Here is a 25,637-nt window from a genome sequence, read left to right on the forward strand (position 1 = left end):
ACAGTTGGAAAGCACTTTCCATAGGATTTAAATTTGAAATATCTTTTTATTTAAATATTACTGGACCGAAACTACTCCATGAATTACCAAAGGTATTCACTAGCTTAGTAGTCATACTTTTCCGACTTGAATCATATCAGATTTAGTTCAACTGAATTTGCGCCAAAGGTGTGTTCAATGAATAAACACGTAGCAGCGCTAAGCTTGCTTTAAAAGACAACTAAATTGTACTAAGAACCCTGGCCGAGGGCTAGAACACTATGTTCACAGAGCAACTGGGTGGTATGCCCCAGGTGGTGGAATGGGATAACCCTGGCATGCAATATATTTGGGTCGTCCGGCCATAATACGGATAATATGCCCGCAGACTTTAGTGGGGCGTTGTGTCAGGAAAAATGCACCCAAAAGAACCCTTCTGTGGTATTATATCGGAGTAGGAACAATTTGACTCTGCCACAGTAAGCTAAATTGCCCGACCCTACACACCTCTCCCTATTTCTAGCGACCGTCAACATTTTCCCACCCCATTATCCTTGTGTCCAATCCCGTTTTTTATTTCATCATCATTTCATGTTCATTTTATCATCCATTTCATGTTCATCACCCTGATGTAACTGAAGTATTGCTTCTTGGCGTTTAATCCCAACAATCAATCAATCAATCAATCGATCATATCATGTTCATCTTATCACCCATTTCATGTTCGTCGAAGTAATGTTTCCATGTGTAATTTAAGTGTTAGATTTGCCTTTTACGTACCTTTTTATATGTAAATAGCATTTTGTTTTAATTTTAATATTTTATGAAGAGACTTGTATCTCGCTTTTAATATTTTCATATTGTTAATTTTTATTGCTGTGATATGGCCCTGGTCGCCGAAACGGCATTAAAACATAACAATCAATCAATCAATAATCTTCTGAATATAGCTGAAATATTACTGCTCAGGCGTTAAACTCCAATAATCAATCAATTAATCAAACCAGTTAGTCATTTGGGCGCGGACACTTGGCCAATTATGTCCTACTAAGCTGCAAAAGGCCGTTTGAGTTTATGTATCTCATTGTCTGAATCAAAATTGATATCGTCACATTAATCACGTTATCAACCGCCTTGTGCTTTTATAGGATGTATTTAATTTTTATAGATAGTGACACTTTATTCATTGCATTGATTAAGTAGGTTTTGTTTTATAGGATTTCCGACTGATTTTGTTGCAAATTTTTTTTTGTACTTTACGTTATACTGATTCTTCCTACAAGTTGCTTTTTTATGACAATAAAGATTTTATTCCAAGTTCCCATTTTTAAAAGTTGTTATAGTTTTACTATCTGCGGTCATCATCAATGGAACATAGCCTTATTGTAATAAAACCGTTTTCAGCTCGACTATTACCTGTCCGTATTATCACTTTTTGTTCCCTATCTTCCGTTTTCCTTTCAGGTAGAAGAGCTTACCCTACCGGTGCACCTGGTCCAATGACCCTGTTTTAGTCGAGTCCGAGTTGCTCATTTGCTTTTGTTACTTTGTATGTATGATTTTAGTTATTTTATGTTCTTTGTTTTGTATGTCTGTTTTCCATGTCTGGTCTTCGTCCCTGGATTACATTCTTTTGATTGCCGCTATAACCTTGATTCCCTTGATTACCCTTTCAATTAAGCATGTTTGCGAAAAGATAATCTAAACATTTGTGTTGTCTTAACGAGGTGGACATGTGATTAGGTCACAACTCTTACAAAATATTGGAATGTTATATTACATCAATCTCATGTAAGCATCAAAGTAACTCGGACTGATGCCATTCTGTTTCATGTGAAAGCTTGATAGGGTTTGGTGAAATTGAATATGATACAAATATATCACTGATTTCAAGAGTTATGTCCCTTTCCCTAAGTTTTCTTCCTTAATTTAACTGTAAAACATACGCATGCTCTTCAAAAATATAGAGTAAAAAAAAACAAAAATATTGGAAGCAATATCTTGAACAGTTCTAACATTTTTAACATTCATCTAATTTCTCAAAAATAATTTCATTCTATTAATCTTCCAAAAGCTTTTTAAGGATATTTCTTTGAAGTTATCATATATTTTATACCGGACTTTATTGATTCATATTTATTTCATAAAAAAGTAGTTTGCCTGGCAACACTAAATGCAAATCCACTATTGTCATTATCGAACCGTTACAAACTGTCAATTCAAAACAGCTATTGCAATAAAACATTTGAAGGTAATTACGACAAAGACAACACTAACAAGTATGTACATATACAAAGACAATGAAATGGATCAACCATGTAATATGATAAAAACGCCATGAAATATCCGACGTTGTTTGTGTGTTTCAACGTTAAAATTAAGGTTTTAGCAGTATGCTAATTGGGCGTACTAAAAGCGGTGTGAACAAATTCAGTGGATCAATTATAAATTAGGGTAGAGACCCAATGATGCATCCGAGGTTATCAAATTGTTTTGACATTATAATGAATATTGCATTAAAAGCACGTGTTTCTAAAGACGGTTCCTTATAGCGAGTTATACATGTACTAGCGATATGCGAATTTTGGCAAATTTAAAGCGGTATGTTTAAAAGCGTCAAAATAAAGTTCACGTAGTATTTACTCTGCGTTTAACTACAGTGAACCACTTAGCATCTTTCAAAATTCGAAACGAAAAGTTTTTGGCATACTTTTTGTCTTATAACTGCCAAATTTTACACCCGTCAAAATAAACCACCGAGCGGAACCAGCAGTGTAGCTGCGGTTGAAACATTAAATAATATTGATTACATTTATTGCTGAATATATAGTAATGAAATAGATTAAAAAGGTTTACATGTATTTATATCAAGTAGGCAATAAAGATTTTCACATAAATGTAATTTCTCAATACAGTAAGTTTGATGTTTAGAACGTTTTTCATGTATATCTGATTAAGCATGTATCAAACGTTTAATGACCAATTCGAAGTATTTAAATATTATATAAATAGAATATGTGTTACTTGCTACCACGGCAACTCACCAAATGATCAAAGTGAGGGTAACCAAAATGTGTGTTATGACATACATTTCAAATAGTTTTAAAGACGGCTGCTACTTAAAGCCCTCCTATAAGTGCATATGGTACAAACTTTAACTTACGTTCAATAAAGTCAGATGCCAAATTTGCAATCAATTCATCTTTTAAGAGTCGACATAATTTCCACGAACTCGGACGGACGGAAACATTTATTTCAATATTCCATGTACTCGTTGAGTTTGAGTATGATTTTAGAACCAGTTGTTATCATTTGATAGATCAGTCTCTGTACGTATTGTTGGGGTTTAACGTCCGAGCAGCAATATTTCAGCTATATTCAGACAATGAACATGAAATGAAAAAAAAAGGATGGGTCACAAGGAAAACAGGGTCGGCAAATTTTGATTGCCACTAGAAAAAGGGGGGATGGGTAAGGTCGGGCAATTTAGCCTCCTGTGGCGGAGCGCAAAAGTTCCTACTCCTAACGAATACCACAGCAGGGTTCTTTAACGTGCGAGGAACGTGGCATCTTTCCCAACACGATGCACCACTATGGTTTGCGGTCAGGTTTTCCGTATTATAGCCTGACAAGCCCAGCATATAACATGCCAGGGGTACCCCATTCCACCACCTGGGGCACACATCCCCGTTGCTCTGTGGGCAGATCGTCCTAGCCCCCGGCTAGGGTTCTGAGCACTATTTAGTCGCCTTAAACGACAAGCTTAGCGCTGCTGCAGGCCTATTCTTTTAACACCCGGACTTGCACGGGGCTAAAAAAAAAAAAAAAAAAAAAAAAAAAAATAAAAGGGCCTTTGAAATGTTTTAAGTGGGACTTTGTATTAGACAAGAGTATGGTTTCTGCATTATGTTTGTTATCTTGGGTATCTTGTAAAACATTTGTTGTTTCCCGCCTTTCGCGAATGCGAGGGAGTATATAATTCGGGTTTCTGTCCGTACGTCCGTCCGTCCGAAATTGGTTTCCGGAGCGTATTGATTTTGTGGTCAAAAGTCTTCATGAAACGGATTTTTGAATTGAAATTTGGTTTCCGGAGCGTACATTTTGAACGCCATAGAATTTCACCAACATTGGATAGTTGAAGGTATATGGGGTAGGGAAAACACCTAAAGAATTTGTGGTCAGTAACTTGAAGGTCAAGGTCACACAGACTTGACATAATATAATTTCTAGGCAAAAATTGGTTTCCGTAGCGTAACCTTTCGGACACCTTCATAGAATTACACCAAACTTGCAGAGTTGAAGGTCATGGGGACAGAAAGGCACCTATGGAATTAGCCAGTAGATTAAAGGTCACACGGACTTCCCAAAAATATAATTGTGGGGCGAAAATTGGTTTGCGAAGCTTTAACGTTTGCTTGCTTTTATAGAATTTCATCAAACTTGGAGAGTTGAAGGCTTATTGAGTAAGGAAGACACCTATTGATTTTGAGATGAATAGGTTTAAGTTTAAGGTCGCACTGACTTAACAAAATATAATTTTGCATAATTCCATGAAATTGTACTTTTGTTGCGAGGCTGGGGACCTGGAGCACTGCTCTTGTTTAATATGTCTTTTAATATACAGAAAACAATGTGCTTCCAGAATGGGCATATTCATAAGTTTTACTTAAGAATAGTAGGTACCAATTATTACATGTTTTAGCATCTTATTTTAAGTGCCTTGTGAAGGTTTTGGCCTTTAGCTATTCCAAATTTTCACTTTAAACGACTTTAAACACCACATGTGTTTCTTTGTTAAGGTTTTCTACTTAAATTAACTTGAAAGAAATAAAAAGTCTTACCTGAATGAATCTGACGCTTATTTGAATCATAAACAGTTTGTTTCCCGATAGTCTATCAGGGAAATCCATTTCTTACAAATTCTTTAACTGATCTCCAGTTGAGAACTTTAGACTAGGATGTTATCCGTTAGTTTTGTATTGTTGACGCTGTCCGTATTTGTCTTGATGAGTAAGTATAAGGTCCGTATGGAGGCTTATTTCTGCCATCAAGATGTTGAGCTGTCGACATAATTATTTCGACAAGTCGGCTTAATTTTCTTGGAAAGTCGACTTAATGCCATTTTTATGTCGATTTGTCACGAAAAATATCTCGATAAGTCGACATATTTTTCTCGACAAGTCGACATCAAATATCTCAAATTCTCATCCTGAGGTCGAGATGTTGCTCGTAGCTGCCACCGTGAAGTTGCATTTTCCAGATAATCATGTTAACTTTTCGGGATTAAGAAGTCGGATTGTCGAGATAATGATCTGAAAAAGTCGATTTCAATCTCTATTTTCACAACATGTCTACATAGCTATCTCGACAAGTCGACCAGCTCAATTATTTATTATCAAGTCATGTTTACATAATTTTCTCGACAAGGCGACATACATATTCGAATTTTCGGCAAGATGTTTATCTCGTAATTTTACCACGGTGAAGGCACACGTGCAGTGCTAGTACCGCCATGGATAATCAGGTAGGTGAAAAATGTCATGTCACTCCCTCTCCCTCTCCTGGATATTACTTCTATATTTTTTGTACAAAGCGTGGGGAAGCAGGTCCGAAAATGGTGTTCAAATTAAGGTAGCTAGGAGGACGCCAGAGAAATTCAAATGACATTTATCAAAAATGATTAAAAAAAATGTCAACAATTTTTTATTTTAAAGTAAAATAAAGAAAGGTTACCAGGAGTGTTTGGGTCCGGAAGGGAGGGGGTGCATTACAATAGGTAATATACTAGTACATGTATGTGCCGCAAAACAGGGTCTTGTTTTATCCAAATAATAAACAAGGTCGTTCGTTTAACCTTATGTCATAAGCAGGGTTTCGACTTAAATCATTGATACTTTATTGCAAAAACGGGTTGTTGCTGACGTGAATGACAGTCAGCGTAGATAAAAAAAAATTAAAATGTAAGTACTGTTCATTTTTTTAAAAGTTATCACTATATTTGAACATTCCAACATCTTATCTATAACCTGAATGCATTAATAAAAAAGGTTAAATGGGTGTAATCATGGTTAGTATCAAGATAATTAGATAAATTTAGATTAATTGCAACTCTTGGCTTCATAGATCGCCTCTGATGAGTTTTAAATAGACAACACAGTCATGCGTAGCAAAAAATCCTTTTGCTTACAGTGTCAGTCCCCTTGCTTTGTATACCCTCACTCCAGAACTAATCATGGTAAGGCGGCAAGAGACTTTTAACCTTTTTTATTAATGCATTTAGAACGAGTTCATATTTCTAAAAAAAAATTATGACAAATATATGTGCATATTACAGATATGGGTTCCATAACAACGCATGGAAAGTTTTTATAATTTGCTACTTAGGGAAACCACACAAATACTTCATATAAATGGTTAAAATGTCCAAAAATACTTCAAGTGATCAAGGGGCCAGTTGGGGGTAACGATTTGCCAATCAAGGCTAAACCAAGTCTTCAAACCCTGCTAACAGTCATCTGGAAATCGTTTTGTTTGTTTTGTAAGTAGGTCATCAGATTGGGAATAACCCCATAGGAATATATCCCAACTGGGATGTTATACAGGTTGGGTGTAATCATGGTAAAGATATCAAAATTGCAACTCTTGGCTTCATATATAGAGGTCTCTGGTGAGTTTAAAATAGACAACACATATGTGTCAGGCGTAGCAAATATTTTGTTGTTGCCTGAAATTTTATTGCAGTTTCGATTTTTAAAGGTAAAAATTGTCAATTTTTAACAAGTTTGTCATATTTTTGCATGATTGAGAAATTTTTTTTTTTGCTTTTGCATTTTCTGCCATTACTTCTCAGCTCTTCAAGTTCAGTATCTTAAATTATACATGTTTATTGTAGTTTTGATTTCATGGAACGTCTCAAGGTTTTGTTCTTTTTTCTCATTCAAGGATAAAGTACAGATTCCGCTAAAAATATACAGTCAAAATAGAATGACAAGAAAAGCAGTTGTCGTGCACTCATTTCAAGACTTGATTAACAAATATAAGTACATTTTAGCTCACCTCACGAAGGGGGCCCCGTGCAGGTCCGGGTGTTAAAAGAATAGGCCTGCAGCAGCGCTAAGCTTGTCGTATAAGGCGACTAAATAGTGCTCAGAAACCTAGCCGGGGGCTAGGCGCTCTGCCCACAGAGCAACTGGGATGTGTGCCCCAGGTGGTGGAATGGGGTACCCCTGGCGTGTTATATGCTGGGGTTGTCAGGCTATAATACGGAAAACCTGACCGCAACCATAGTGGTGCACCGTGTTGGGAAAGATGCCACGTTCCTCGCACGTTAAAGAACCCTGCTGTGGTATTCGATAGGAGTAGGAACCTTTGCGCTCCGCCACAGGAGGCTAAATTGCCCGACCTTACCCATCCCCCTTTTTCCAGTGGCAATCAAAATTTGTCGACCCTATTATCCTTGTGACCCACCCTTTTTTTTCATTTCATGTTCATTTAATCATTCATTTCATGTTCGTTGTCTGAATATAGCTGAAATATCGCTGCTCGGACGTTAAACCCCAACAAACAAACAAAAACACGAAGGGGAGGGGGCTTATGTGATACCCCTGGCATTGGCGTCCGCACCCACTTAGAGAAGAATGGTTAAGATCCATACACGCTTACTTGCAAATGCCACATCAATAATATTGGTATGGTAGGTGCACCTAGTGATGCTAAGCACAACGCATGCTTCGGATGCTGGCTGCAACCTATATTTTCTGGATGGATGACCACTTACAGAAGAATGGTTAAAGACTGGCAAGTGGCACATAAATGATACTGGTATGGTAGGTGCATCTAGTGATGCTAAGCACAATGCATGCTTTGGATGCTGGCTGTGATCTATATTTTCTGGATGGATGACCACTTACATTACCAATATTTTACTGCTGAAAAATAGTTACTTTATACTTAATAACAAGGAGAGTTAATCGACATGTTAGGACGCTGCCTGTCAAAAGGAAAGCTTTAAGCACAATGCAGGCTTTGAATGCAGACTGCGACCTCCTTTTTCTTCGTGGATGACCAATTAAAACATTGAAAGGTTTAAGTCCATTCCTGCTTATCAAAAATACTATGTAACAAGGTGAGCAGACAGATTACCTATGTTTTTTTTCATGTATTTATATAGTTCACAAAATCACAACAATTTAGTACCCAATGAAATGGAAATTTTTCATCGATTTGAATGATAAAGTTGTCTAAACCACAAATTTATGCATCCACAAACCTTAAACAGATTTCTCGACTTCTGTTAAAGGGAAATCTGACATATTAGGTATGTGACTGACTAGGTGACTTGAGCCCCCTTCTAGGGTCAAAGGCACAACAACTTCCTGTTAACCATTAGCCTTAGTATTTTTATACCCTGCCACATCAAGTGGTGAGATATTATGTTATATCCTCCGTTTGGTTCGGTGTCTGTCTGTTCATCTGTCCCCCGCACAGTTTCCAGATGATAACTTGAAAACGTGTCAAGGGATTTGAATTGTATTTTGCACAGCTGTAAAGTACAATTAGATAAAGGTCAAGTTTAATTTCCAGGTTAATCTGAGAAATGTTTTTTGAGTTGGGTCACTTTGAAGAACTAAAGTGAATGTATTTTTGAGTGTCTATGTGATAAGTTTAAAGCACCTCAAGGCCTTTAAGGGATTGCCTTATATTTTACACAGCTGTAAAATGCAATAAAATAAAGACCAAGTTAAATTTTCAGCTTAATCTGAAAAATATTTAAAATTTCATGTAATTATTGACTTTGAATTTTGGATTTTACATGGCAGAATATCATATTATGTCCCATTAGATGCCCTATTTTTTCAGGATGTATTTACCTTATTGTAAATATCTTAATAAATTTCTCCGCTGCTACATGAGGGATACTTCCATAATTATTTTCAAAATTTTCAGACTTTAGTTAAGTATAGTTAAGTATAATTCAGATGTTTTTCATAATGTTCCAGTATAGTACAAATAAGTACAATTGAGTACCAAACCTAAATTGTTCTGCAGACTTTATTTTAACATCAACTGCCTGCAAAGAATGAAAAAATATGTTGACCTGGCCAACTCTTTGCAACCTATTTTTTCATACTTTGCAAGGCAGTTGAAGTTGAGATAAACTGAACAATTTTTTGAATAATTTGTATAGAAATATAGAGAAAATATTGCATATTTACACCCAGGGTAACCTATTTTTTGAGACAATTAAATTCCATAACTGCTTTGGATATTAGGTTCCTTTTGGTGCATATCAGATGTTAGGAGTTTTAAATTATAGCGGAAAAAAATGTAAAAATTTTTAAAGTTAGTTTGGCCAAATTTATGAATTAAAAATGAGTAATTCATTTGTACAGTAAGAAATATAAACTGAAATTGGAGAATCTGAAGAAAACATTGATGAAAATGATTTTAAAAATAACTAGTTTGATGATGCTTAATAATGTTTAATCTTTTTCAAATACATGTAGGTTCCACTGGCCAAAAGGCAAAATAATTATTCCAATCAAACAAGATTACCCAGTCTTTTCAAAAGAAACTTTTTAATCTAAAACAAAACAAAAGTTAAGCAGCTTTCATTAAAAGACATTGAAATTTATGTAAATTATATCTTTTGTTTTGTAAGATACATGTAGTATATAAAGGGAACTGAAGGAAGTAATTGAACCAGATGCACAAAAAGATACTGAATGATTTATGTAGTTTTCAATTCAGGCAAAGAAAAATTCATGACTGGTGATGAACCATTAGCAATAGTATTAAACAGTGATGGGGTGGAAATAGACGAGGATTATTTTCTACTGTTAGCAGGAAATACAGAGTTAATGCTCCTGCAAGGAGATGAAAGATGGGTTCCACAATATGTTCCTCATGGTAATTTATTTGCTAGCCAAGTGTTATAATATATATTTTAGATTTGTAATGGGATTTCCTGTGGACACAATTGGTAGATACCTGTACCAATTAAGACATGACAATTATTAAGTGGCCAGCAAAGTTTGTGTTCAACTTTATAATGTTACTCATTGTTTTGTTTATCTCACTATCCAAAACTAGAACTTTGGGCCCATACTTAGACCAGTACATATATATTTTAGGCTTTAAATTTGTTATGGATATATCATGTACATATGCATGTACATTATTCTGTGCTTGGTATCATGTTTTCTTTTGTTAATTTCTCAATGATAATTACAAATCATTTATTTTAAAAACATTTTAAATAGAACCACCAAAATTTTAATGGTAACATGACAACTACTTGTAGTTATAATTAGCTCACATGACCCAAAGAATCATGTGAACTATTGCCATCACTTGAGGTCTGTCATCTGTCGCCCCGTGCAGGTCCGGGTGTTAAAAGAATAGGCCTGCAGCAGCGCTAAGCTTGTCGTATAAGGCGACTAAATAGTGCTCAGAACCCTAGCCGGGGGCTAGGACGATCTGCCCACAGAGCAACTGGGATGTGTGCCCCAAGTGGTGGAATGGGGTACCCCTGGCATGTTACATGCTGGGGTTGTCAGGCTATAATACGGAAAACCTGACCGCAAACCATAGTGGTGCACCGTGTTGGGAAAGATGCCACGTTCCTCGCACGTTAAAGAACCCTGCTGTGGTATTCGATAGGAGTAGGAACCTTTGCGCTCCGCCACAGGAGGCTAAATTGCCCGACCTTACCCATCCCCCTTTTTCCAGTGGCAGTCAAAATTTGTCGACCCTATTATCCTTGTGACCCATCCTTTTTTTTTCATTTCATGTTCATTTTATCATCCATTTCATGTTCATTGTCTGAATATAGCTGAAATATTGCTGCTCGGACGTTAAACCCCAACAAACAAACAAACCGTCATCTGTCCATTAACTTTTCTTTACATTAAAGATCTTCTTTTCTAAAACCACAGAAGGAATTCATTTATAACTTGAATACTTCATTATTAGGATGTCTTGTACAAAGTTTTTGAAATATATTGCTTCTGACCAACCAAGATGGCCACCATAGCTAAAGATAGAATATAACTCTTAAAATGCTGATTTGGCTACATTTTTACTTGATTGTCACCAATTGAACCCATCATTTTAGAATAAATATTAATAGAAAGGTTTAACAAAGAAATCCTATATGTGGAATAAGAATTGGGTGAGGCATTAGAATATATATAATGCAGACAAATACAAGTCCAGGAACCATGTGAACATTTGTTTCTCACATTTTTTTGTGTGCACAAAATCTCTGATTTCCATTCAAATTTTTAACTAGTTATTTTTTAAATAGATGATGTTTTTGAGGCAAATTGTACAGTTTGAGTCAGGTGAGCATTTCAAGCTCCTAGGAGCCTCTTGTTATATTTACAGGTGTATGTTCAGAGCAGACTTCTTGTTCCACAAGTACAGATGCAAACAGCTTACTAGAAATTGTTAAGCTTGTAAGGACAAAGAAAAATGGAAAAGAACACTCCATTTCTGTATGTACCTTATACTGTTGAAATTTCTGAATTATTAGCTCACCTACCCAAAGGGTCAGATGAGCTATTGCCATCACTTGGCGACCTTTTTCCACCTGTCATATGTTGTCTATTAACTTTTCTTTAAGAATCTTCTTCTCTGAAACCACTGAAGGGATAGCGTTGAATTTTTGTATGCCACATGTCTATAATGTCCCCTACCAAGTTCGTGAAATTTATGGCTGCTGACCAACCAAGATGGCCACTGTGTCTTAAAAAAGAAAAAGGGATCAAAACGTAGTTTTTGGCTTATAGTTCAAAAAGTATAATAGATAGAGGAACACCGAAGCAACTTTTCTTCTTCAGCATAAAAAGCTCTGCAAAATTTAGTGGAAGTTGTATGACAACTCCTTAGAGTTATTGCCCTTTAGTCATAAAAACTCATTGTCTTAAGATCCAGTGAAGGGATTGTTTTGAAACTTTGCTGCAAAATAAAAAAAATAGTGAAATGTATGGCCGACCACCAACCAAGATGGCCAGCATAGCTAAATATAGAACATAGGGGTCAAATGCTTATTTGGCTAAATGTTGCCACCAACCATTGCTTAGAAGTGAAAAATGATATGTTTTAGTAGTAAAATTGATATGCTTAGTTGAATGTCAACGACCAAAACTTTTTCTGAGCAGCCATTTTCAAGATTGCTACCTTTTTCCCTGCCAAATTAATAAGTAAGTCAGATTTTTAAGAAACATGGTATACCAAGTTGAATGCTGATGAAACATTATTTTCTGATTAGCCATTTTCAAGTTGGCAGTCATTTAATTGCATATATTTTCATGTTGCTCATGATTCAATGAAATTTGGTATACATCGAAAACATGGTATGCTAAGTTGAATGGCAGTGACAATATTTTTTTAATTTGACATTTCCCTTCAAATTTTCAACTTGTCATTTTTTCAATAACTGACAATTTTTAGTCAAATTGTGCACTTTGAGTCAGATGAGCGATTCAGGCTTCTAAGGGCCTCTTCTTTAAATCCTAAGATTATTCTATTCTCAGACATAAGGTGCTCTTAGTTTAGAATTTGGCACCCTGTTTGTCATTTTTTTAAATTTTATATTGTGCTCATCTTCCAGTTTACTGGTGCCTTACAACTTCTGACTTGAGCATCTCTGATGAGTGTTTAACATGTTTAAGGAGGTACATGACCCTTGAGCAATTTTTTCTTGTCATTGAATTTTCTTTAAAACTAAATATGTCATGACATGTTTTTGGAATTTTGACTTCCCAACTCATTTTCATAATAAATAACTCCAAGGGTTGGTTGAATTTCATTGAAATGTTGAAGAAAATGGAAAATTTCAATAAAAAAATGGGTGTTAATAAAAATTTTGTCATTGAAATTTTGTTAGTTTTTTACATTGACTAGTACATTGCATTAGAAAAAAAGAGGATGTTTCGTTTTCAAAAGTAATCAAAATTGGCATATTTGGACACAAATTACCTCCCTTAGCAATATTGCAGGAAAATTCAATCAGTTAATGACATTTTTAACCAACTGAAATAAACAGTTACTAGAAAAATTGTTCATTTTCTCCAAGATCAAAACCAAAGTCACAGACACAAAATTAAGAATGTTTTAACAACTATTTTGAAACCTGGAAATCTTTTCTATAATAATTCTTCAATAGTCTGAAGTTTTATTTTGATCAATGTCATGCACCTCCTTATTGGATATAACACAAGACAGTGAAAGTTTTAACTTGTTTATATGAAACTGTTTTGTATTTTGGCATTTTTTTTTCACAAAACTTTGAGAAATGGTTTATTATTGTACAGACTTGGATGTAATTGATTTTCAGTTAATTTCTTCAAAAGGTATAAATTTTCAGGAAGTTAAAGGTAAAGGTGAAGATTGTTGTAACCACCACAATATATTTTGGAAGGTGTGGGGGTACTGTGATCTTGCTCACTGTGGTTCTTTCATTTTCTTTAATATAATTGCCAAATCTGTTGTAAAAAAATTGTATACCTTGTCCTATTTTGTGAAAAAATAAAACTAAAAGAACTACACCTCTTTATGTCATATGTATATTATTCTTATTTGGCTAAATAGGAAGACACCACAAAGAAAAACTTATGTGAAGATTAGTTTAGGATGGTGTATTATGATGGTTTTCGTTATGTACAGATAAGAAGTCAAAATGGGGATGGAACTAGAGTTGTTGATTTCAGATGGGATAGCACATATGGAGATATACTTCAAAAAGGAAAGTAATTGTTTTTCCCAAATAGTAAGTTAAATAAAAGTTATTAGAAAGCCCTGTGAGCTTCTGTCATCACTTGATACCTCTACTAATTTTTTTCAAAATCTAGAAAACACTTGGTTAAATATACTAAAATTTAGTGCAGCTGTTTTCTATTGTGTCTTTTACAAAATTATTGATTGGTTTTAAAAACATGGGTGTCATAGCTGTGATTAAATGCAGTTTTTGTCACAAAGTGGGTGAAGTTGATTGAACATTAGGTGGCAGGCAGGTGTGGAAAAATATTTTTAACAGATTTCTTACTTTTACTCTGAAGGGGTTGGTTTCCAGTTTGATACACAGCACAAACACGGTGACTTGTACCATTCCTCCTCTTTCCATGTTGGTACACATCTTCTCCTCTTGCAACTAACACGATTTTAAGTGTCCATGCTCGAGTAATGGATTTTTTTCTTTTTAAATTTTTTCCAATAATGTACCTAAATTGTACTATAGTATAGTTAGTTTTTTTTCCGGACCACACATTTCATGATTTTTAACAAAAACGGGGGTATTACATTTAAGATGACTTTCATTTCTCTAAAACAAATGTATGGCAAACCTAAATTTAGTGAGTTTTTATTTTCGTGACTGTAAGGTCATTAGAAATATAGCAAAATATAGCATCTTGCAAAATTACTGGCTACATTAAAACCTATTGTCATAATTGTAAAGGCTTAAATTCATAAGGTAAGTGTTAGGTACATCCAAATTGACTACAAAGCACAAATTGTTCAGAATCAAACTTTTTGACATGACCTCTAAAAGTGTTGGATTAAAAATACATTTTTTAATGTTTTCGCATTATAAATTGAAAACCTTTGGAGATAATAAAAAGCTTTTGCTTGCTTAAATGTCAAGCTAATTCATTTGGTAAAATTGTTTTATGTTTTGGTAGAAATTATTGCCCCCCTGTGGATCGCTATCCTTGTCGTGGTAGGGGGGCTTGCGTGCCTCAGTGATCCTAAGAGCTATGCCAGCTGGAGTTTTTTCTCCTGGTAGGGTTACCCATGCTGGAAAGGTCAAAGGTTAGAGGCCAGACTAAAGCGATCCGAACATCGACCGTGGGCCCGGTGTTTAAAATAAAAAGTGGGTTCACCTACTTGTTTGCCGTGAGTTGCAACCCGTGAGTTATTGGTGGGCGAGGAGGTCCTAGTGGATGAAGGTCGTATCTAGACTCCAGTCGTGACGTAACCCCCGTGTCATCGATGGCTGGATGATCGAGGATACGGCTGTATATGCTACTCGGCTCTTAGGTCATCTAAACGGGAGATCGGATGGACCCGGTTCGATCAATCGGCTGGTCACGCCATGCCCTTCATTTGTCCACCTGCTTTACTGATGGCATTTTGTTAAATCCAATGTTTCTAAGATTTTCAAAAGCTTACAAATGGCAAATGAAGAAGGCGGTGGCTCATGGGTCAATCGAGTAGTACGCTGTCTATGCGCCATTGATAGATACGCTCTGTTCGAGTATGTCGTCTCTGGAATCCCTGATGCTATCTGCTGGAAATCCGTAGAGTCCTAGCATCGCCCGTGTTGGCACTCGGTGGCGGGTGGGGAACAGAGACGATGAAACTTACTAAAACTTAACATGGCGACATAAAACAACGGGGAGTCCAATGTTTCTTCTTCAAAAAAACGAAAAAGTGATGTCTGCAATTCTTCTGACGAAAGTGATAAAAACTGGCCAAGATTTATTGTAATTTCTGCAAAAGATAAAGACAAAAATGTTAATGACCTTTCTCCTTTTTTAATACAGAAAACTATCAAGGGTGTAGCTGGTGATGTTAAAGATACAAAGAAAATAAGATCAGGAATTTTAATTGAATGCCTCAGACCTGGCCAATCATCAAATTTGTTAAAAATTGTTAAAATCAACCAGGATTGGTGACCTTGATGTGGTTTCATCTGCACACAAGTCACTAAATCAGTCACAGGGTGTCCCTAAATACCGGGGTCGAGACCTCGACGCCTTGACTGATGAAGAGATCTGTGAGGAACTGAAATCACAAGGCGTTAAGTCAGTGAAAAGGTTTACTTCTCGACGTGCAGATGCAACCACACCAATGAGAACAATCCTGTTAACATTTAGTTCCACTTCAGTGCCATCTCATGTCTACATTGGTCCATACAGGACAGCTGTCAGTCTGTATATTCCTAACCCACTTCGGTGTTTTAAATGCCAGAAGTTTGGGCATGGAAAGGGCCAGTGTAGAGGAAAACTGTTTTGTTTCCGATGCTCTGAAGAAGGACACGAGGGAATCGACTGCAGAAAAGATATGAAATGCAGAAACTGTGAGGAAGCTCACATGTCATCATCTAAAGATTGCCGTCTTTATAAGAAAGAAAAAGATATTTTAAAGATAAAAAACTGAAAACAAAATTTCATATAGTGAAGCTCGCCAGAAGTGGTCCCTTTCCAACAATTTTCTTGCATCTGGCAAAACATCTTATGCTAGTGTTGCAAAGCGTGTTTGTCTGTCCTCGACTGTTGAGGTGCAGACAATCATGAGTTGGAAAGAGGATATCAATGGTCTTGCCAAACTGCCCACTGAGGTATTCACCAAAATAATGAAACCATCCAAAAAATGTTTAGAGGAAATTAAAAAGGCCAGAGCTAAGAAATCTCACCAATGTTCCCAGACTCAGTCATCCCAAAATTCCGGATCATCTTCAAAATCATCTCCATCATCACAACAGTCATCGTCTTCCAAATCTCAACAGAAGAATGTCCAACCCCCCAAAAAGTTGGGGAATTTTCGTGTGGAGGACTTGGAGAAATCCAAGTCTAGGCGACAGATTGTGTCGCCTGTGGTGTCGGACTCGGATTCCGAATCTGACATGGAAACAACAGATCATGGACTTTGTCCAGGTGAAAACTGGCTGGGTCCCGACCTTGATCAGATTGACCAAACAGATCCTGTTGCCATGAAAAAATACAAGGAGCAGCGCGCTCAGTCAATTCGAATTGACCTTAATGGTGGCACTCGTACTAGAAGGTCATCGAGTAGTGGTCGCGGATCCAAGTCAGAGAAAATATCCCCCATTCGTCACCCATAAAAATGGCCAAATTACTTCAATGGAATTGTCGAGGTTTAAAGGCTAATATTTTGGAATTAACTCTTCTTGTTCAGTCTATTTTACCAGTTGCATTATGTCTCCAGGAGACTCATTTAAAAGAAACGGATCAAATTTCCGTAAAAGGATATACAATGTATAGTACATTTGCTGAGGCAAATGAACGAGCTGCTGGTGGATCTACCATTTTTATTAGGGACAGAGTAATACATAGTTCAGTTCCTTTAACTACCGATCTACAAGCAGTGGCCGTTCGGTTATCCCTTGATAAAACCATAACCGTTTGTTCCATTTACATTCCCCCAAATTCAATTTTGTGCAGAAATAAATTAGTTGATTTGGTTAAGCAGTTGCCCAAACCATTTATTATTTTGGGTGACTTTAATGCTCATAATCCTTTATGGGGAAGTAATCATACGAATGATAAAGGTAAAAAAGTTGAGGAGCTCCTTCAACAAGAAGATTTGTGCATATTTAATGACGGATCTTCAACGTTCCTTCATTCAGGCAATGGATCGTATTCTTCTATTGATTTAAGCATTTGTGATCCTCTCGTACTTTCAGAGTTTACATGGCAAATTCATGATGACTTGTGCGGGAGTGATCATTTTCCAATTATTTTGGAGCATTTATCCTCGAAAACGGAGGAACGTCAACCTCGTTTTAAACTTGAGAAAGCAGATTGGGCTTCATTTGAAGCCCACTGTCTTGAAGAATTACGATTAGAAACGATGAAGGATGTTGAAGATCCCATTTTATTATTTAATGAAAGACTGACATCAATTGCTAATAAAACAATACCTAAAACCTCGACAAATCCAAAAAGGCCTAGTAAACCATGGTTTACTGATGAGTGCGACAAAGCGATCGAAGAACGCAACAAGGCCCATCGCCGGTTTGACAAAAATCCTACACCAGCAAATCTGTCAAACTTCCGAATATTTCGAGCAAAAGCTCGACGTACATGTAAACAAGCCAGACGAACCTCTTGGAAAAATTTTGTTTCTAGTATTAAATCTCACACTCCCCTCAATAAAGTATGGAATTTTATTAGAAAAGTACAAGGAAAAAATTCGAATTCTTCAGTGAAACACCTTAAAGTTGGTAATACCACTCTAACCAACGAAAAAGATATCGCCAATAAGCTAGCTGAAACATTCGCTAAACATTCATCCTCAACTAACTACAAACCGGATTTTCAAAAAATTAAATCATCTGCAGAAAAGACAAAATTAAACTTCAAGTCAAATAATGCTGAATCCTACAACTCTCAATTTTCTATAGAGGAACTAAAATCGTCACTGGCTAAAGCCCACGATACCGCTAGTGGGCTAGATAATATTCACTATCAACTTTTGAAACATCTTCCTGATCCATCTCTACATACACTTCTTACGTTAATGAACGAGATATGGACTTCTGGTAACGTTCCGTCCATCTGGAAAACGGCTTCAGTAGTCCCTATTCCAAAACCAGGAAAAGATCATACGGATCCTTCAAATTATCGCCCGATCGCATTGACAAGCTGCGTCTGCAAGACAATAGAACGAATGGTCAATGATCGCCTGGTGTGGTTCCTTGAGAAGCACAACTTACTCACTAATATTCAGTGTGGTTTTAGGCAAGGCAGAAGTACTCTTGACCATTTAGTCCGGTTTGAAACGCTCATCAGAAATGCATTTGCTAAAAATGAACATGTTGTGTCGGTCTTTTTCGATTAAGAAAAAGCCTATGACACGACGTGGAAATATGGTATTTTAAAAGATATATTTGATATGGGGTTGAAAGGAAGACTTCCTCTGTTCTTGTCTAATTTTTTGTCAGATCGTCATTTTAATGTGAGGGTAAATTCGACTTTTTCTGAGGAGAAGGAACAGGAAATGGGAGTTCCTCAGGGAAGTATTCTTTCTGTCACTCTCTTCAGTATTAAAATTAATAGTTTAGCCCAAGTTTTGAAGGACAATATTGACGGTTCCTTGTATGTAGACGACTTTTTGATCTGCTACAGGGGACAAAATATGAGTAATATTGAAAGGCAGTTACAACTTTGCCTCAAAAGAATTGAGAAATGGGCTTTGGAGAATCGGTTTAAGTTTTCTACATCTAAAACTGTTGGTATGCACTTTTGTCGAAAGCGAAAGCTGCATCCGGACCCAGATCTCTTTCTTTATGGTAATAAAATCAAAATAGTAGAAGAAACAAAATTCCTTGGATTACTTTTTGATAGTAAACTTTCTTTTCTTCCCCATATCAAATTACTTAAATCTAGGTGTCTTAAGGCACTAGATATTTTAAAAATGGTGTCCAGTACCGATTGGGGTGCTGATACCTCAATTTTATTAAATTTATATAGATCTTTGGTTAGGTCTAAACTTGATTATGGATCTATTGTTTATGGTTCCGCCAAAAAATCTTACCTTAAAATTTTAGACGCTGTTCACCACCAGGGGTTGCGACTTTGCCTTGGTGCCTTCAGAACCTCTCCTATTGAGAGCCTTTATGCCGAGGCAAATGAACCCTCCCTTGGAGACAGACGTTTGAAATTAGGTCTTCAATATGTAAGTAAACGTATGGCCTACCCAGATAGCCCTGCCTACGACTTTGTCATTAATCCTATTTATGTCGACATTTATCGAAAACATGAAAGCAAAACCCCTCCTTTTGAAATTCGAATAAAACCTCATTTGGAAGCAATTCATTTGGAGACCAATGCAGTGACACCTGCTGTTACTTCGAAATGCCCTCCATGGGAGCTTCCACACCCTTCTTTCATTTTTGATCTGCGTGAATATAAAAAGTCCGATACCAATCCTTTATTTTTACAAGAAAAATTTTCTGAAATTAAAGCAAATTATCCAGTTTTTTTGACGGTGTATACAGATGGCTCAAAAGATGGCGATAGCGTTGCATGTGCTGCTGTCCATGGTGACAGAACTGTAACTGAACGGCTGCCATCAAGCGCTTCCATATTCACAGCTGAAGCTCGAGCCATATTGTTAGCACTTAAATTGATTACTCAATCTAATCTGTCACAGTTTATTATTTGTTCTGACTCTTTGAGCTGTCTTTTGGCAATTAAGAATCACAAACTGAAAAACACTCTTATCTTACAAATTTTATATTTTATTCATCGACTTCGGGAATTCGATATAGAGATTGTTTTTCTCTGGGTACCCAGTCATGTTGGTATTCAGGGGAATTCAGTTGTAGACAGGGTTGCCAAGAAGGCATTAAATGAAATAATAAAGGACGTTAGTTTGCCATACACCGATTTTAAACCTTTAATAAGGAAATATATCTTAAAGATGTGGCAGGACCGATGGGACGGTCTTGAACACAACAAGCTCAATTCCATAAAACCCGATCTAGGCGTTCATCAATCCGGGTCGAGCAATCGCAAAGAGCAAGTGGTCATGACTAGATGCCGCATTGGACATTCTAGATTTACACATGGTCATTTGCTTGTTGGTGATCCTCCACCTGAGTGTATCCCATGTGATTGCCCTTTCTCTATCAAAGATGTTCTTCTAGATTGTGTGGATTTTGCCAACACCAGGCAAAATTATTTTGACTGCGCCAATATGTTTGATTTGTTCAAGACCGTTTCATCTGAAAACATCATCGATTTCTTGCGGGACATCGGTTTATTTAATAAAATCTAAATTGGATACCTTCCTTAGTTTTTCAATATTTTAAATGTTGTATCGAATTTATGTTTCTATATGTATTTTATGTCTTAGGTTCAACTTTTATGTACCTTTTTATATGTAAATAGCTGCTTGTTTTAATTTCATTATTTTATGAAGAGACTTTGATCTTAATTTTAATATTTTCCTTGCATTAAATGTTCTTGCCGTGATATGGCCCTGGTCGCCGAAACGGCAATAAACAACAACAATCAATCATAGAAATTATTGCTCTTGAAATATCAGGACTGTGCTGTGGAAGTTTTCGCCTTAAAATTTTAAACCAATTTACAAATATATTATTAAAAAAAATGCTCTGCTTGCTCAAATGTTCATTTGGTTGTCATTTACAGTGTCTCTTAAGTCAGGAAAGTGATGCAGGATTTTGGGAGGCTCTTGTTTTTTGGAAGGGTTTAATGATTTCTAATAGCTGTCAATATGTTCTGTAAAATTTTATAAGATTATAGATTTATCCTGTAGTTTTAGAGATGCTTTGATCTGTAGGGTTAAGTGGACAATTGTCATCACTATTGGTCAAAGCATTTTCAAAACTTGTTCAATGTTGTCTATTACCTTGTCTTTCAAAATATCGTATCTTCAGAGTAATTAAGGCCCCCTGGGCCAATGTTTTGTCTATTTCATGTAAAATAATAAATTAAAAATATGAAAATTGAAAACCTCTTAGAATTATAATTTATATTTAAATTTAATAATAATTTGAATGAAAGGTATTAAACATTTTAGATAATGATAAGATGCTGAATAAGTGTATGTGACACAACCCCTATAAGCAGTGATTTTAAAATTCAGTTTAATACTGTTCATAGGCACAAGCCGCACATTGTTGATTTCTTATTGCAAATAAATGTAAATTGCTAAAGGTTTCATGCACAATGCCAATTTTATGCAGGAATAAAACATATGATTCTGGCTAGCTTTGTTCACATGTCATGTTGCTCACATCTTGTGATACTATCTTCAATTGTTATGGGAAATAACAAGACATTCGGTTGGTAAGGTGTAATGCGAATGATAACATTGGGATAAGATAAAGAGCTACATTATATTTACTTTATATATACTTTATACATTTTGTATTTATTTTTTTCTTGTCAGGATTTTGAATTACCTGACCTGCTAGGAACTGGAATGGACGATGACCCAGTAGTGGTTACAGATAGTAGTTCTGATGATGCCCTACCTGATACTGCCATTTTTAATTCTCCAATTAGCAACCAAGAACAAGGAGCTGACATCCCAGTATTGAATTCCCAAAATAGTCAAGAAGTCCTACCTGGAATTCCTGCATTAAATTCTCCACATATTAATCCAGTAACAGTATCCAGTGATCCTGATCGGACATTACCTTTTAACCAGGACCATAGCTATGGTTCAGAATCTTCACCAGTGGTAACATTTATTTATTAATTTCCTCAAACGAAGTGGGGGGTGTTGGTGACATTGATTTGAACATTTTAAGCTCATCTGACCCAAAGGTTCATGTAAGCTATTGCCATAGCTTGTTGTCTCTTTTGTCTGTCGTCTGTATGTAATCTTCTATAAAACCACTGAAGGGATTGCTTTGAAATTTTGCACACATCGAATTATCTCTAGAATGTTCTCTATCACGATTGCACCAATCATGGCTGCTGACCAACCAACATGGTCGCTGTGGCTATAAGTTGATGGCTTGCATCTTCTCACCTGATTGTCACCAATCCTATTTATCATTTTGGATAGAAACAAATTATTGTCTTATCATTTTAGATAGAAACAAATTATTGTTTTATAATAGAAAGGTTTAACAAAGAAATCTTGGATGCGGTAAGGAACCAGAAAAGTATTAGTGATATTAATCATGAATAATGCAAACAAATACCATGAACATTTGTTTCACGCTTCTTTCATGTTCAAAATTCCCAATGGAGATTTTTAGAAGTTGGCAATTAGTGACAATGGCCATATTCTATCCAAATTTTTAACCAGTGATTTTTAAAATAGCTAGCATTTTTAGGCTTTGATTCATGTGAGCGATTCAGGCTTCTAGGAGCCTCTAGTTATTCTTCTAACCACTAAATTGTTCTTGGTGTCCTCTGAAATGGTTGAAATAATTGCTACTATACTTGGCACCAAAAAAAGACCCACCTGAAGTTGTGCAACATCGACACAGAACCGTTGGTCGTTCGACGTTTCAAAATGGCAATCGACAAAATTTTGAAAAAAAAAATATAAAAAAATTCCTAAAAATCAGCCGCTCAACCAATCAATTCCAAGTTGGTAGAAATATAGAACATAAAGATGATAAAATGTCTAACTAAGGACACATATTAACAAGTCCAGGTGGGCTGCCATTTCAAAATTGCAGACCTAATACATAAAAAGAACTGAAAAAAAATCTTCAAAAATCAGTTGCTCAACTAATAAATTCCAAACTTGGCTGAGTAACAGGACATGGTTTATCTGACTATCTACATATAATATCAACTTACGATCGTTGGCCATTTTTAAATGGTGACCATTTAATATTTTTTAAAGTTTGGAAAAAAAATCTACAATTCAGTGGGTCAACAGAATGATTATAAACTTGGTTGTAGAAATAGGACATGATATACTTGTCTTTTCTATATAATGTCAACTTCTGACCGGTGGCAATTTTCAAAATGACCGACATTAAAACTCTATAAGGTTATTGTACCGCCAGGGGATAGTGATTGGGGTGTCTGTACTTTTGTCAATCCTAGGGGTTACTAAACTCTTATACACAACTCCTCCTACACCACTGCTTTCAATTAAATTTGAAATGAAACTTTAAAGGCTATAATATGATCTGTTATTGCACTGAAATTATGATAAAAATATGATTGCTTACTGGTACAAAAAATGTAATTGATACATTGGTGAAACCATAAAGATATGGGTTAGATACATGTTATATTTAAGATTATTTTTTATTACAGGTTGTGAAGGCTCCACCAATTCCAAAGTGTACTGTTTGTACAGACAGATTTTGTGATTCTTTTCTAAGTTGCGGTCATATAATTTGTTTCATTTGTGCTGCAGAATTGGAGGAGAGGGGGTCAAAATGCCCAGTGTGCCGAAAATTTTTTTTACAAGTATCTAAACTCTTTTATTAAAAGAAAAACAATGATCCGAGATGAGCAAGAAGAAATTGCTTTAAATTAATAACAACTTTTATTTCTACTGGTACTTTTTTTAAATACTGTTTTGTACTTAATTATTGTATTTACATGTATTAATTATTTTTGGTTGTTTTACAGAAAAGAATCTGTGATAAACATTATTTTACACTTTTAAAGCCTAACTGTGTTATCTTAGTTAATTAACTTAGAAGATGTAAAAACTTCAACAATTATTGTTTGCCAATTTTTTATGTCCCAGAGAAGACTAGTGGTATCAAGTTGTAACCTATATTTGTACATACACATAATTGTATGCTTTTTTTACAGTAGTTTACTAATGCCATAACTTGCATAATTTATCATTTTAAGTCTGAATATTTCTAATCTTTCCAAAAAAAATACAATTCATATTACAATAAACGATAAAAAAATCAATTTTGTTCATTTTGACCCATACTTTAAAGAAATGATTGTGTTTATATACTACTTGTATATGCTCACCTAACCTGCAATGACAAGAAAGGTCATTTGAGCTATTGCTATCATTTGTACACCATCCTCTCCAAATATTGCACAAATCATGATCACTGACCAATGGACGTATAGAGAGTGACTACAAATAAAACATGGCTGTCAACACAAAGTTTTTGACTTTTAACTCGAAAAATATTATAGACAGAGGAAAACATAAGGTAATGTACTCCTTCAGCTTGATAGGCTCTACAAAACTATCCACTGGATGGCCCCTTGAAGGAGTAATTTCCACTTAATTGTCAAAATGGGCAATTTTACAGTTTTTAGCTAACCTGAAGAGTCGAATGAGCTTTTGTCATCATTTGGAGCACGTCTGTCAAAAAACATGGCTGTTGCAAAAAATAGAACATAGGAGTCAAAAAGCAGGTTTTGCAAATAACTCAAAAATGGTTAGGTTTAGCCAAATTTTGGCAAATGGCAATTATGATATCTACCATTAAACAATTTTTTGTAAAAATCTAATAACCAATGTTGGAGTTATTGCCATCTCTACATACACTTCTTGCGTTAATGAACGAGATATGGACTTCTGGTAACGTTCCGTCCATTTGGAAAACGGCTTCAGTAGTCCCTATTCCAAAACCAGGAAAAGATCATACGGATCCTTCAAATTATCGCCCGATCGCATTGACAAGCTGCGTCTGCAAGACAATGGAACGAATGGTCAATGATCGCCTTGTGTGGTTCCTTGAGAAGCACAGCTTACTAATATTCAGTGTGGTTTTAGGCAAGGCAGAAGTACTCTTGACCATTTAGTCCGGTTTGAAACGCTCATCAGAAATGCATTTGCTAAAAATGAACATGTTGTGTCGGTCTTTTTCGATTTAGAAAAAGCCTATGACACGACGTGGAAATATGGTATTTTAAAAGATATATTTGATATGGGGTTGAAAGGAAGACTTCCTCTGTTCTTGTCTAATTTTTTGTCAGATCGTCATTTTAATGTGAGGGTAAATTCGACTTTTTCTGAGGAGAAGGAACAGGAAATGGGAGTTCCTCAGGGAAGTATTCTTTCTGTCACTCTCTTCAGTATTAAAATTAATATTTTAGCCCAAGTTTTGAAGGACAATATTGACGGTTCCTTGTATGTAAACGACTTTTTGATCTGCTACAGGGGATAAAATATGAGTAATATTGAAAGGCAGTTACAACTTTGCCTCAAAAGAATTGAGAAATGGGCTTTGGAGAATGGGTTTAAGTTTTCTACATCTAAAATTGTTGGTATGCACTTTTGTCGAAAGCGAAAGCTGCATCCGGACCCAGAGCTCTTTCTTTATTGTAGTAAAATCAAAATAGTAGAAGAAACAAAATTCCTTGGATTACTTTTTGATAGTAAACTTTCTTTTCTTCCCCATATCAAATTACTTAAATCTAGGTGTCTTAAGGCACTAGATATTTTAAAAATGGTGTCCAGTACCGATTGGGGTGCTG

At 35.7% G+C, this 25,637-nt stretch overlaps 1 protein-coding gene across 3 annotated transcripts; it reads left to right on the forward strand.

The window, feature by feature from the left end:
- Window positions 1–503: 503 nt before the first annotated feature.
- On the forward strand, window positions 504–24,260 carry LOC148596691 (uncharacterized). 3 transcript variants are annotated; one of them, XM_088563864.1, is made up of 6 exons: window positions 504–8,104; window positions 9,730–9,888; window positions 11,368–11,477; window positions 13,576–13,753; window positions 21,649–21,942; window positions 23,490–24,260. In XM_088563864.1, the coding sequence occupies exons 4-6, from the start codon at window positions 13,664–13,666 to the stop codon at window positions 23,664–23,666; spliced, it is 561 nt and encodes a 186-aa protein (XP_088419990.1). In that variant the 5' UTR covers window positions 504–8,104; window positions 9,730–9,888; window positions 11,368–11,477; window positions 13,576–13,663; the 3' UTR covers window positions 23,667–24,260. The 3 variants fall into 3 exon arrangements, with proteins under 3 accessions (XP_088419990.1, XP_088419989.1, XP_088419991.1); XM_088563863.1 differs by having other exon boundaries at window positions 504–9,888; XM_088563865.1 differs by having other exon boundaries at window positions 504–9,888; window positions 13,651–13,753.
- The last annotated feature ends 1,377 nt before the right edge of the window (window positions 24,261–25,637 follow it).

The sequence above is a fragment of the Perna viridis genome, chromosome 15 (genome assembly GCF_037379345.1).
Source record: "Perna viridis isolate PV_CMFRI_1.1 ecotype Kerala chromosome 15, ASM3737934v1, whole genome shotgun sequence".
Classification (NCBI taxonomy): Eukaryota; Metazoa; Mollusca; class Bivalvia; order Mytilida; family Mytilidae; genus Perna; species Perna viridis.